At 43.6% G+C, this 15356-nt stretch overlaps 1 protein-coding gene across 2 annotated transcripts in view; it reads right to left on the reverse strand.

Annotated features, from left to right (window-relative positions):
* Nucleotides 1-8786: 8786 nt before the first annotated feature.
* wipf2b (WAS/WASL interacting protein family, member 2b) overlaps nt 8787-15356 on the reverse strand; it is a 69503-nt gene continuing 62933 nt past the window's right edge. For both annotated transcript variants that reach the window (XM_038778598.1, XM_038778597.1), the window contains exon 8: nt 8787-12692. In XM_038778598.1, coding sequence (XP_038634526.1) covers nt 12652-12692 — 41 coding nt within the window. In that variant the 3' untranslated portion in view covers nt 8787-12651. The remainder of the gene's footprint in view (nt 12693-15356) is intronic.

Here is a 15356-nt window from a genome sequence, read left to right on the forward strand (position 1 = left end):
GCAGGCGGTTTACTGGCTTGGCATCAGCCAGGACATTGCCAACACAGTCCTCAACTGCACAACATGCCAGAAGTTGCAACCAGCTCAGTCCAAGGAAACGCTGCAACAGCACGAGATTGTGACCTCTCCATGATCCAAGGTGAGGATAAACCTCTTTCGCGCCAATGGGTGTGATTACGTGCTCCTGGTCGACTACTTCTCCAGATACCCGGAAGTGGTGAAACTGTCGGACCTCACGTCCAAGTCCGTCATCAAAGCCCGCAAAGAGACGTTTGCCAGGCATGGGATACCACTCACGGTAATGAGTGACAACGGTCCATGTTTCAACAGCCAAGAGTGGTCCGACTTTGCACGATCCTACCACTTTAGTCACATCACATCCAGTCCCCATTACCCGCAATCAAACGGGAAGGCCGAGAAAGGGGTCCACATTGTCAAGCGGTTGCTGTGCAAGGCTGCAGACTCAGCCTTGGATTTCAACCTGGCACTATTGGCATACAGGGCAACCCCTCTGTTGACTGGTTCGTCTCCGGCACAGTTTCTCATGAACCGTAAGCTGAGGACGACTGTTCCAGCCATCCATGTTCCAGACCTTGACCACCTCACGGTGCTGCAGAAGGTGCAGCGATCCAGGGACCAGCAAACGATCACGTATGATGCTTATGCCACGGATCTGCCTGCGCTGGCTCCAGACGATGTTGTTTGCATTCAGCTGCCTGAGGGAGGTTGGTCAGCTCCAGCTGTTGTCGTCAGACAGGCTGCTCCCAGATCTTTCGTTGTCCAAATGGCTCAATTTTACGGCGCAACAGGAGGGAGCTGCTTAAAGTTCTCTGCCCATCAGCCGACAGCACTTCTCCGCATGTCATCATACCTACTCCGGACATCTTGCACCACGAGGTCACCGATCTGGCAGCGATCCCGTTCACAAGGCCACCGAGATAGCAGCCATCTCACCTGTCCAGGTGCCAGCGTCCTCCCCTCCACCTCTGCGGCGATCGATAAGAATTTGTCGCCCACCACAAAGACTGAATCTATAGACTTAAATCTTGTCAATTTTGTTCAGTTTGCTCTGTATCTGCACGATAGACACCTTCCCATGTACATATGTTCATTCATTCCCCACTTGCACATAATTATGCATGCATATACAGCCACGTTCCAAATTTTATTTTAAAAGGGGGAGATGTCAGCACAAATAACACATCAGTCGGGATGTGCTATTGGGCAAACTTCAAAGCAGCAAGGCAATTTATTTTGCCATTTCTCAAAAAAGAGATTGGAAGGCAGGTCCATTGCAATGTGGATTTATTTGTACAAGTTCATAAGCTCGTCCCCCAATTGTATCACCACTCACTTCATTATTCTCTATGGCACTGAGGGGAGCATGAAATCCAAAGATGTCATTGGATGTTTCCTGAAATATGGACAGGATTATTGGAAGAAACTTTGGTTGCTCATTCTCCAGTTTGCCAGAGGGTAGCAGATGGGTCTTTAATCTTTTATGATCAACCACCAGCTTTTTGGCCACCCATCGTCCTCCCGGTGTGCCCCGGTATCCCTGTAATAGGGACAGCCCCCACATGGGGCCCTGAAATAGGGGACCCCCCAGGGATCCTTGTAATAGGGGGACCCCCTATAACAGGGATCCCTGGGGGCCCCCCATTACAAGGGTCCCTGTGGGGGTCCCCCTATTACAGAGGGTCCCTGTGGGTGGAATCCCCCCATTCCAGGGCTTCCTCTGGGGGGGGGGGGGGGGGGGGGAAGACAAATTCAATTATTCACTTTTCCTTTTTTTAAATATAAATTTAGAGCACCCAAGTCATTTGTTTTTCCAATTAAGGGGCAATTTAAAGTGGTCAATCCACCTACCCTGCACATCTTTTGGATGTGGGGGCGAACCCCACGGAAACATGGGGTTAAATCCCAGAGCCGGGATTTAACCTTGGACCTCGGACCCGTGAGGCAACAGTGCTAACCACTGTGCCACCGTGCTGCCCTTAATTCAATGTCTTAAATTTTTTCTTTTAAAAAGCACAAAGTTGACTTGTCCTTCAATTAATGGTCCATTTAACTCAGTGCAATAAAATCTGATGGAAACAAGGAAGTTGCCATTGAGACACAATGGCAACACTGCTGCCTCAGAGTGCCAGGGGCTTGCGTTCGATTCAGGCTTTGAGTGACTGTGGGGTTTGCACGTTCTCCCCATGTTTGCTCAGTTTTCCTCCCACATTGTGAAGATGTGCAGGTTAGGTGGAGTTACAGAGATAGGGTGTGGTAGTGGGCTTAGGTAGGTTGCTCTTTCTGTCATGTAAGGATTCTATGGAAGTGTTGCTGGGGTTTTTATTTCAGCATTTTAGCCAAGAGGCTGCTGCGATGTTACTTATCAGAGGAATTGAAAGATGTGGAATTGTGGAGCAACTGCATGGTGAGCCTGAGATATCAGGCGAATTACACCCAGTTAGGACGGGAGTTCCAGGATTTTGACCCAGCGACAATAAAGGAAAGGCAATATATTTATAAATCAGGAATCTATGCTAACCACTGCGCCACCCTGCCGTCCAGTATTCTGCCAGGTATGACTCCCAACCAACAGAGAGTTTTCCCCCTGATTCTCATTGACTCATTTTGCTCGAGCTCCTTGATGTCAAGGGCAGTCATTCTCACCTCTGCCATTCAGCTCTTTTGCTCGTGTTTGCACCAAGGCTGTAATGAGGTCAGGAGCTGAGTGACCCTGGCAGAACCAAACTGAACGTCCTTGAGCAGATTATTGCTGAGTAAGTGCCGCTTGATAGCACTGTTGATGACTCCTTCCATCACTTTGCTGATGATGGAGAGTTGACTGATAGGGCGGTAAGTGGCTGGATTGGATTTGTCCTGTTTCTTGTGTACAGGACACCAAGGCAAATTTCCACATTGCCGGATAGATGCCAGTGTTGTAGCTGTACTGAAACAGCTTGGCTAGGTGTACGGCAAGTTCTGGAGCACAAGTCATCAGTACTATTGCCGGGAATACTGTCAGGGCCCATGGCTTTTGCAGTATCCAGTGCCTTCAGCTGTTTCTTGATATCACGTGGAGTGATTCGTATTAGTTGAAGACTGACATCTGCAAAGCTGGGGATCTCCAGAGACCGAGATGGATCATCCACTCGACACTTCTTGCTGAAGATCATTGCAAATGCTTCACCCTTTTCTTTTGCACGTACTGGGCTCCTCCATCATTGAGGATGGGGATATTTGTGGAGCCTCCTCCTCCAGTGAGTTGTTTTATTGTCCAACACTATTCACGACTGGATGTGGCAGGACTGCAGAGCTTCGATCTGATGTGTTTGTTGTGAAATCACCTAGCTCTAATTCTTGCTGCTTATGCCGTTTGGCACAAAAGTATCCCTGTGTTGTAGGTTCGCCGAGTTGACACCTCATTTTTCGGTACGCTTGGTGTTGCTCCTGGCATGCTCTCCTGCACTCGTCATTCAACCAGGGTTGACCCCCCTGGCTTGGTGGTAATGTAGAGTGGGGGATATGCGCCAGGCCTTGAGGTTGCAGATTGTGGTTGAATACAATTCTGCTGCTGGTGATGGATCCCAGTGCCTCATGGATGTCCAGTCTGAGTTGCTAGATCTGTTCGAAGTCTATCTCATTTAGCACGGTGGTAGTGCCACACATGATGGAGGGTCTCCACAAGGATGGTGCGGTGGTCACTTCTACCTATATTGTCATGGAAAGATGCATCTGCAGCAGGCAGATTGGTGAGGATGAGTGCGGTTTTCCTCCTGGTTGATTCCCTCACCACCTGCTGCAGTCTAGCAGCTGTGTCCTTTAGGACCTGGCCAGCTCAGTCTGTGGTGATACTACCAAGCCACTCTTGGTGATGGACATTGAAGTCCCCCACCCAGAGTATATTCTGCACCCTTGCCACCCTCAGTGTAAATAAAAGGGTGCTGGGACCACGTGGAGGCCTTCACATGCCAGCAAATTGCCTGAGAGTTCAGGTTCCAGCCTGGCCCCACCTGGTCGATTCTCATCAGGCTAATTGAGCACTGGGCTAAAAGGGGAAAGAAAACCGGTGAGGAAAAAGGTTAACCAAAAACAAAGACACAAACTCCAAGTGAAAGAAGTGTAAAAAAAAAACTTTTGAGGTTTCTTTGCTAGCACCAACACAAAAAGCACCGCCTGGTTGAAAACTGAGCCCTGCAGACCAGGAAGTTGATTTCTCGGTGTTGAGTTAGCTAATCTAATTTGCAACGACTGTTGGAGCAAATAATTGAACTTTGTACTCATCTATTGTTAATTCAGATAGTGCGCATGTGGACCTTGAGCAAGAGCAATTAGGAGCATTTGTAATTCTTCCCCATTGATAAATATGCTGCTGCCGCATAATGTCTGTCTTTCATAACATTATTGTTAACGTAGCAGCCGATTTTTGCATAGGGATACCATGAGGCTACTGGGCAGATCTATTTATCACAGCGTTAGGCAAGGAGGAAGTAGGCCTTGCCTAGAGGATGTGGGTGGCGTGCTAGCATAGTGCCTATCATTGCTGCCTCAGTGCCAGGACAGCATGGTAGCACAGTGGTTAGCACAGTTGCTTCACCGCCCCAGTGTCCCAGGTTCGATTCCCGGTTTGGGTCACTATGTCTGAAGTCTGCACGTTCTCCCTGTGTCCGTGTGGGTTTCCTCGGGGTGCTCCGGTTTCCTCCCACAGTCCAAAGATGTGCAGGTTAGGTATGATCAATGGGTTACAGGGATGGGGGAGTCAGCCGAGTTAGAGTGCTATCTCAGATGATGGGTAAAGGCTTGATGGGCTCAATGGCCTCATTCAGTACTGTCGGGATTCTATAGATTAAATGTTACCTTAGACAAAGCATTGTTCTCTCTGTACTGCATTGGCCCGGGCTATTTAAAGTCTTGGTTAGCACCTGGAACTCAAACTTGGGACACTGGATGTTTAAAGTGTTACTAAATGAGCTAAACCAATGCTCGTAGGCGTAGCAGCCAAGTACAACAAAAGGGAACATTTCAGAACATTGATGGGAGAGGAAGAGGGACTGGCTGTCCATGGAACTATATCTCATTGTGAGTGCGCCCAGTCAAGAAGTCAATTAATTTCTCCCCCGAATTATGCTACAGAACTTTAGCACTTATTTGTATAGTTAATATTCAAATTAAATGCAGATTATTTAGAAGTGAATTGCAAGAAATGCTGTTTTTAAAATTATCTAGACTCAATTAAAATCTCATTAGGAACTCAGTTCCGGTAGATATAAATCTGTATATATTTTGTAGTCAAACGGCCCTAAATCATAATGCTAATTCATTTGAAATAGTAGACTCATTTGATCACACTCAAGCTCAGGAATATTCATGTTCATTTTGTGCTTTGCAATAAAACATTTTGAAACCCATTTAAAGGATGATCATAATTCAAAGGTCTGCCTTGTTCAATGAGCCATAATTTTAAAAAGACATACATTTTGTGCACTCCTTCAATACAAGACTACCTCTTATTATCCACAAAGGCCTCAGCACTGGTTAATAAAGGAAAGATCACGTCCCAATAAATTGCCGATTTCAAACCTATCGCATAGCAGTAGATAAATCATTGATGCCTGGTGATTCACGGGCTGACAGAGTGGTTATTAATGAATGGTCAAAGTCCACATTCATTCAATAAACTGCTAGCACAGCTCTGCTATAATGACATGATTTTACTAATGGCTATTCTGAACCAGGGGACCTCAGCTTCTTTAATCCTATTACTATCTCAATGCAAGACATTCTAGAATATTTATTGTAGTCTCAATTGGCAGCCAAATGATCATTTGTAGCAGTACTTTATTAAGTGCCACGCTAGAAGCTTCAGTAGTTCTATACTAAAAATACATTTTAGAGGAGCTTGGAACAAGTAGTCGAATCAATGACAGTATCAAAGGGGCCTGTTCACGATAGAATGGCTTTGATAAAACAAGGTAACAGAAGGAGTCTGAATAGGGGGTATGACGCAGTTTATTAGATTTATAGAAAGAAGGATTTGCATTTATGGAGAATCATGCATGACCTCAGGCCATCCAAAGCACTTTATAGTCAATTTAGTAATAAAAGTGCAAGCACTCCTGTAATGTAGAAAATGTACTCTCAACATCCACACAAGCCTTTTCCAAGCCACTGGATATTAATCAGTATTGGGAGTCCTATTTTTCCCCTCTTAAAATTGGATTTTGTCCTAAACATAATTTACCCATAAAACTTTTACCAACTAAAGCATCAGCTATGAAGTGTTTGTAACCAATGGAATTATTGGCTTCTGATAATCCACACTAGATTCCCAAATGTGTTAGATATTTTTATGCAGTGACGTTCTTAATATTTATTTCTTCAGTAATTGTTTTGACCTCAAGTACACATTTTTCCCTTGGGTTCATGCTGAGGATTAGGACATTTATATATTTGCTGTGTGCGGCAATTATTCTTGGGTCAGGTAGAAACCACACTATTTTTCGACAGCTTATTCACAACTGCACTAATGTGACCTTCCCTTGAATGCTGCTCTCGTGGTCTCATTAAGTGTGCTGATTTGTAGGCAGTTATAACTAGTGCCCACTAAGGAGCTCTCCAAAAGGATGACTCAGGATAGAGGTAGCTGAGTGATTATGGGTACTGAACCAACAACCCAAATATTAAGTTTTTAAAAAAAATTTAGAGTGCCCAAATTATTTTTGTTTTCCAATTAAGGGGCAATTTAGTGTGGCCCAATCCGCCTAACCTGCACATCTTTTGGGTTGACCCAGGCAGACACAGGGAGAATATGCAAACTCTACACAGTGACCGGGTCTGGGATCGAACCAGAGTCCTCAGCGCCGTAGCCAACAGTGCTAACCACTGCACCACCATGCCGCCCAACCCAGAAATTAAGCACATTGAATAAATCTAGCAATTTGTTGACTGCCAGGTATTGGAGATTGTCAGAAAAATGCAACTGATTCATTAGTGTCCTTGAGGGAAGGGACCTGCCAAGTCAAATTTCACACTGCACGATTTTTTTTTTTTTTTTTTTTTTTAAATTTAGATTACCCAATTATTTTTTCCAATTAAGGGGCAATTTAGCGTGGCCAATCCACCTGCTCTGCACATTTTTGGGTTGTGGGGGCGAAACCCACGCAGACACGGGGAGAATGTGCAAACTCCACACGGACAGTGACCCAGAGCCGGGATCGAACCTGGGACCTCAGCGCCGTGAAGCGGTTGTGCTAACCACTAGGCCACCGTGCTGCCCTCACACTGCACGATTGACCCAACACTTCAATACAATCAGGGATGGAAGTAAATACTGCCTGGCTAGTGTCACCCACACCTAATTAATAAGAACATTTTTGAAAAGTACTTGCCAGACAGCAAATTAAACTTTTAACTTTATTTTTCTAGACTAAATTTTATGGGACCCACTTCATCATCCAGCCATCTTACAATAAAATTGAAATATTCATCTTAATTCACCAAATTACATGGGGCTGTATGCTCCCACACTGTTTATTATCTACAATTGATGTCACAAATCATGTTATTAATTTAATAAAGTGCAATGCTTTTCTCTATTAAGTTGCATATTTTGTGAAAGCTCAAAGCAAATAAGTTTGTAAAAGTTATCTTCAATGTCAAGTCTACTCAATCTGAAACAGCATCCCATTTTGAATGAATTTTTGATTCACCATTGATTTTTTTGAAATGACGGTTCATTATAATGACCGAATAGTCAGTGAAACAACCAATCACAATGGTGGTACCTTTAAACCCCATTCTCAGAAGTAAATCAGGATTCCTGCCCTGACACAGCAGGCAGCATGTTTTTTTTCTATCCACTCAACTGCTGCTATGGCCCTTGAAGTATTCGCTACTGTGAAACTTCCTCACATTTTCTAGAGAAGACATTCATCAGCTTGGAAATTCTGAATTCAAGTGCAAGGATAAAAATATTAGAATCAAGTGTTCTCCCCCCTCCCCACTTTGTTGAACTGCAGGAGTATATCCAATCACAAGCAAAGTTGTGACAGACTGCACATTGTGACAATCTCGCCCATCAGGCAAGATAAAAGAACGGAACAGGAATATGAGTTACTTCCACCTGCTTCACAGTGGGAGACTGCAACTTGGAGCAACTGAACAAGTAAATGCTATTTCATTGGATTGCAAGAACCTTCAGAGTCTAGACCCTTGATGTGCAGCAAAATAGTTCAATTTGGCAAAAGGCTCTCAGGAACGGGAGAGTTGAGAGAAATCTGCCTATTTTCCCCTCATGCTTTTGGTGAATGTATAGGGATCATGATATGGTAGTTCCTGTTAATTCAGAATGCACGGGAAAATAAGAACCATAAAATCCGTACATGCAGGATGAGGCCATTCGGCTCATTGAGTCTCACCTTTGAAAGTGCACCCTACCGAGGCTCACTCCTCCGCCCTATCTCCATAACCCCAACTAACCTGCACATCTTTGGACACCAAGGGGCAATTATGTAACATGGCCAATCCACCTAACCTGCATATCTTTGGACTGTGGGAAGACACCAGAGTACCCGGAGGAAACCCACGCAGGCACGGGGAGAACGTACAAACTTCACACAGTCACCCAAAGACGAAATTGATCCCGGGCCTCTGGGGCTGTGAGGCAGCAGTGCTAACCACTGTGCCATCGTGCTGCTCATAAAGCAGTTTACTGTAAAGCACACATGCCTAATGTTACAAGAAATGTATTGGAAACAATTGACTGAACAGTAAATCACACTTAACACTCAAGATAAGAAAAATTAAAGTGATTATTTTTATTTCAATTTTCTTGATAATTAACAGAGAACCAAGTCCAGCTGGCCTGCATGATACAGCAATAAACAAGGGAATTTAATGCTTTCGTTATTGCAATCTTCATATCTGAGTCCTTTTTGTCTTCTGTGTATTTCAATGCCACAGAAGAGGCTGCTGTACCATTTAAAGAAATGCGATTACAAAGTTTTGTTTTCATAATCAAGAATTGCATAGCAGGGGAAACTACAGCACACTCCAGATCCATAGTTAAGAGACTACCCCAACACCCTGCACAGATCAACCATAGGAGAGGAACAGGAAATCTATTAGATTACCGTGAAATGAAACATAAATCAAGACAATAAATTAATCCAGCTAAACAGAACTTTAATAATAATGAGGTTAATTTTGTTTTAAAATATTTTGAATGCAGAGTACCCACCATGTTGATGGAAAAGCTACTGGAGGAAAATAAAGAAAACCCACCACAGGCAGCCTCAGACGACAGACACATGGTAATATTCACAGGACTCAAAACAGGCAACATCTGATGGAAGGAAAAGTCCTTCAGTCCTATTTTTATGTGTACGCTCGCACGCACGCAAAAGAGAAAACAAAGCAACACAGAAACGCCTGTGCATTCTGTAAGGCACAATGTTCGTGGCAACTGCAAAGTGAGGAAAACAAAACAAAGAATTTTACTAATACTGGACCTGCACTGGACTGGCATATTACATACATCATACATTAGGGAGCTGGTGCTATGTGCACCAGCGATGAAGCTGGCATTATATGTAGAGGGTACTGGCATGGTATTACACATACAGGCACTGGCATTACTGTACATGTGTCGGCACCAGTGCCAATATTGCACATTTCAAACCTGTATTGCAATTCCAGATCTCAGTCTGGTAGCCTTGTATTGGGGACTACTGGCAAAACCACTATGACACCTGCAGTAAACACTGCAAATCTAATTTATTTTTAAAACACACAACGCCTGCTCATTGCCCATCTGTCAGTCAGCTTTCTGCACAGTTTATTCACTGTTTGTTTCTTCCTTTCTTGGTGTGTGCTGGATGATTATGAATACAAGTACCAGATTTTCAACAAGAAACGAAAGACGTCACCAGTACTGGACCAGACTATTCGGTGAAATAGTCATTAGAGTTATTCGTTCAAAAGATTATTATACAAGAACTGGTCATTTTCACTGACTACACTAGTGAAACCGCAGCCAGAAGCGAATGCAAACACATTGGATCCATTGAGACCAAGACCGAGACAAAAAAGCATGTTGTGCCAGTTCTGTAGTATATAAATTGCATGCACTTGTACAGTATAGAAAACCATCCTGATGACGCACTTAAACTGTAGGGTAAGCTTGAGTATTTTTGCAAGTGCAATTTCTACTTCACAAACCAGCGAGTCAAAATCTTATAAAATCGGCCCATGCACGATGAAACATATTTTAGTGTTAGTTTCATAGTACCTGCCAATGATCTTTCGCAAACATAAAATTGAATAAGTGTTATATACAGGTGTGAAAATATCTGCAAATCCACACTCTGTCCACACATGCACCAGGAGGTGGTGAAGCAGAGAGCTTCTCCTGTGTTCTATGGGCAGGTTTCAAGTTTTTAAAAAACGGCAGCCAGATTCTTGCTTTGTTGCATCTTTTACACATTCAAACCTTGATGCAGGTACAACCAAATATCGCTTTTCAGTAGCTGCATTGCTGGGTGCATTGTATTCATGAGGAACAACCTGATCCACTGACACCACTTGCGACAATGGGCTTTTCCAAATTCAACAAACAAACCCATCAATGCATCAATACAGACTGCTCTCTCTTATTAAGGTAGGTGCATTCAAACACCATTTATATGAATGTCAACACATTAGAAAAAATATATAAAAGATACATTTTTGGCTGCGTCAACTAATTATTCCAGCAGACAAGTTATCCTGCTGTAATGAGTCAAATTCTAGCAGCGTTGAGGATCAGTCCATCGTTTATCTAAGAAAGCGGTACACTACCGGCCTTGCATGAAGGTCAGGCACACAACACAACAAAGCCCATATAAGAATTCTGTCTTATTACTTCAATCAGTGTTCTGCAGGATCTGAATAACCCAATCGAGTAACAGTACAATATCGGGCTATATCTGTACTGATTGGCTCAAAAATAAACTGACTGATTAGTATTTAATATCAAAATAAAAGGAATTGATTAATTGGTCATGAATTGATTAATTGTTACAGCTCTATGGCCTCTGGCGATATCTCTCTCTCTCTCTGTCAGCATAGAATAGAACCATAGAATCCCTACAGCGCAGAAAGGCCATTTGGCTCACTTGAGTCTGCACCTACCCTCTGAAAGAGGCCCAATCCCCCACATAACATGTATATCTTTGGACACTAAGCGGCAATTTTAACGGTCAACCCACCTACTCCACACATCTTTGGACTGTGGGAGGGATCCAGAACACCCGGAGGAAACTTGCAAACTCCACACACTCACCCAAAGCCCAAAATGAACTCAGGTCCCTGGCACTTTATATATTTGCCAAAATATTTGTATGGAAAACTGCAAACTTACTATAGATTTTGCAGCATCTACTTCCAAGGTGTGAGAGGGAGAGGGAGAGAGAGAGAGAGAGAGAGAGAAAGAATGTTTTCCCATGGAAGAAATTACCGTTGTTCCTATATAGTGAGATTTAGACTCGCTGGGTACTGTCGCAATGCACATAAAGGCTGTTGGGGAAGTGTACAGGGGTCCCAGGAACAGTAAGAAAGTACCACATTACAGACAAACACACACACAAAAAAAAAACACTAAATTCAAAGTGCTTTGGCCTGAAGATACAGCTTTAAAAAAAATGCACAGTGCATTTCACATTGCTCATACCTAGCATGTACCAGGAGACGTCACCCTGACTTAGTGAATGCCAGACCGACACCTCTCATAACCAGCGCGTGCCAAGAAAAGACTTTACTTGTGCCTGGTAAATGACTCTCTCAGACAGCATCCCTCAACATGAGCTCGGCTGTTCCGGATTAAACAAAAGAAGAAACCTTTGCTGTGGATAGGATAAGCAATCAAAACAAGCGAGTCAGTCTATCATCTGAGAAAGTAGTGTCTTCCATCAAGTCCACCATTACCTAATTCACAAGCTCTGTACAATTACAAAGAAAGAATTATAACAATGATTACTATATCTCCTGTACTTGAGTAAATACATTATAATAAATCTGGTACCGACAACATGACATCGTGTATAAGGCAAGGACCAGCTAGATATTGGAATAAAAATTCAAAAAATACATGTAGTGTGGGAATTTTAGTCTTACCAACTGGTCTATGATTACCCAATAGTGTTCCATGATTCTACCATTCTACCAGAGGTCCAAGGATATTTTCAAATCAACATCCATTTACAAAGATTAAGTTTAACCACTTAATATAGACCGAAACAAAACCCACATTATTCCACATGTTTCAATTTTGTTTGTAGTGAAACTTGGACATACCATTCTTGGATCTCTGGTAGCTGTAAACATCTTACATCCCTCAACTTAAAAAATAAATCATCTTGACATTCCAGTCAACTTTCCATTTGCTCAGCCCAATTGCAGTGACAATTCCTGGAGCTGAAAGATGCGAAGGTCAAAGGTTGTGCAATCTGAAACTCAGGAATCTCAGATTAGAATGCATGCTCTAAGCAGATCTGAAGAGGTTTCGCCTCAACGAAGTGAAGTGGTTAAGGGTCTTGAGCTGTACACCAGGAAAAGAAAGGAAGGGAAACCATCAGTCTTCCAACAAGGAAGGTGGGGAATAGCCACACCCACAGTCACAGATCACCTGGCAACAGGCGGCAGAGGTGGCGCGCCTCGAACAGCTGCAAGAAATAAACACAAAATATCAGCAAATACAGTGAACAAATAGTAAAGAGAAAGGCCGGAGTTACTGATTAAGCAATGTTTAATCTAGTCACCCAAGGAGCTAGCATTATGGTGATGAACTGCAGTATTTCACCAAAGAAGCTTATGCACTAGATATACAGTTTATCACAACTGTCCTCTCCTTCCTCCTGAAGGCACTGACCTAGAGTGGGGAAATGGTTCCAACCCTCTGGTACCTTACCCAACTAGCCAGTCATCTGTGAGCCAAGAACACGAGTGTGGACAGATTATTTGACTGTGAGAAGACTAGCCAGCTCCCATCTTTAAAAAAAGGCACGCATAAACATTATTAAACTGGATAGATTGTGCTTTTGAGAACAAAGGGCACTTGGGTGAGGGGGGTGGTGGTGTGTGTGGAACAGATGGGTGATTGCAACAACCTTAAAAGCACTCCTGTGCCTCGTGACTTCAGAGTTGGGGTTATTTTAATAAATGCTCTGAACCTTGCCATTAGTCTTTAACTTGCTTAGGCTGCAACAGCCACTGGAGAATCCTTAGCCAAACAGCTCCCCCATGCTCAGTGTAAGCCAGTTTCTGTGAAGGGACCTTAAGCAGGCTTTTAACTGCCTTGAATGTGAAAATGAGGGGCCAGTTTTATGCAGCCTTCAGGAATGTCTGTAAAATGGCCCCAACCATTTTGAATCAGACTCTTTTCAGGCACCTTTGGGGCATGGGACTTTAGTCCTTGAAATAAGGCCAGTAAAATGGGTGCAACAAAGTTCAACTTCTACCCCGTATACTTAAAAAATTTTTTTTAGAGTACCCAATTAATTTTTTCCAATGAAGGGGCAATTTTAGCATGGCCAATCCACCTACCCTGCACATCTTTGGGTTCTGGGGGCGAAACCCACGCAAACACAGGGAGAATGTGCAAACTCCACACGGACAGTGACCTGGGGCCGGGATCGAACCTGGGACCTCAGTGCCGTGAGGCAGCAATGTTTTTTTTGGAAATGTTTTTTATTGAGTTTTCATATTTTATATCCAACAAATTACAAATTATTAGAAAAAAACACGCAAAAATTAACATGTATATTTACAGGTAAGCATCTTCATAATAACAACTGTGGCCGCCCCCTTTAACCGGCATACATATTTTACATTCACCAATATGGCTGAGGCACATGTTTATAGGCATTTATTTACAAATTGGTTTTAGACCATAAGACATAGGAGCGGAAGTAAGGCCATTCGGCCCATCGAGTCCACTCCACCATTCAATCATGGTTGATTTCAACTCCATTTACCCGCTCTCTCCCCATAGCCCTTAATTCCTCGAGAAATCAAGAATTTATCAATTTCTGTCTTAAAGACACTCAACGTCCCGGCCTCCACCGCCCTCTGTGGCAATGAATTCCACAGACCTACCACTCTCTGGCTGAAGAAATTTCTCCTCATCTCTGTTCTAAAGTGACTCCCTTTTATTCTAAGGCTGTGCCCCCGCGTCCTAGTCTCCCCTGCTAATGGAAACAACTTCCCTACGTCCATCCTATCCAAGCCATTCATTATCTTGTAAGTTTCTATTAGATCTCCCCTCAACCTCCTAAACTCCAATGAATATAATCCCACGATCCTCAGACGTTCATCATATGTTAGGCCTACCATTCCTGGGATCATCCGTGTGAATCTCCGCTGGACCCGCTCCAGTGCCAGTATGTCCTTCCTGAGGTGTGGGGCCCAAAATTGCTCACAGTATTCTAAATGGGGCCTAACTAGTGCTTTATAAAGCCTCAGAAGTACATCCCTGCTTTTATATTCCAAGCCTCTTGAGATAAATGACAACATTACATTTGCTTTCTTAATTACGGACTCAACCTGCAAGTTTACCTTTAGAGAATCCTGGACTAGGACTCCCAAGTCCCTTTGCACTTTAGCATTATGAATTTTGTCACCGTTTAGAAAATAGTCCGTGCCTCTATTCTTTATTCCAAAGTGCAAGATCTCGCACTTGCCCACGTTGAATTTCATCAGCCACTTCTTGGACCATTCTCCTAAACTGTCTAAATCTTTCTGGGCCTTAGCTTGCCATCAGACTGTCGCTTGCGGCTTTTTGTCCTTCCTTTTTTTTTTGGAATAATTTTTATTCAAGTTTTCAACAACAAATTTTATCACAACAGAGAAAAACAGTAACCCCTCCCATCCAATACAAAAACAATAAATTAAGAAAAAGAAATAAGCATAAAACCATGAGAACAAACCCCCATAATGAACCCGCAGCGCCGCCCCCCCCCCCCCCCCCCCACCAGCTACCTTCCCCCGATTCCCGTCCATTTTCCCCTGATTCTTGGCCACCCGACTATTCTTCCTCTTGTTCCTTGGCCACAAACAGGTCCCGGAACAATTGCATGAATGGCGCCCACGTTCTGTGGAAGCAGTCGTCTGACCCTCGGATGGCGAATTTGATTTTCTCCATTTGGAGAGATTCCGAGAGGTCGGACAGCCAGTCTGCAGCTCTGGGTGGTGCTGCTGACCGCCAGCCAAACATGTCCAAAGAGGCAGCAATGTTAACCACTGCACCACTGTGCTGCCCCTACCCCGTATACTTAAGGTTCACTGGATAGAAATCTACCTCCACCCTTCAGTGCACAGCCCAACTGTAG

The sequence above is a fragment of the Scyliorhinus canicula genome, chromosome 19 (assembly GCF_902713615.1).
Source record: "Scyliorhinus canicula chromosome 19, sScyCan1.1, whole genome shotgun sequence".
In the NCBI taxonomy this organism is placed as follows: domain Eukaryota; kingdom Metazoa; phylum Chordata; class Chondrichthyes; order Carcharhiniformes; family Scyliorhinidae; genus Scyliorhinus; species Scyliorhinus canicula.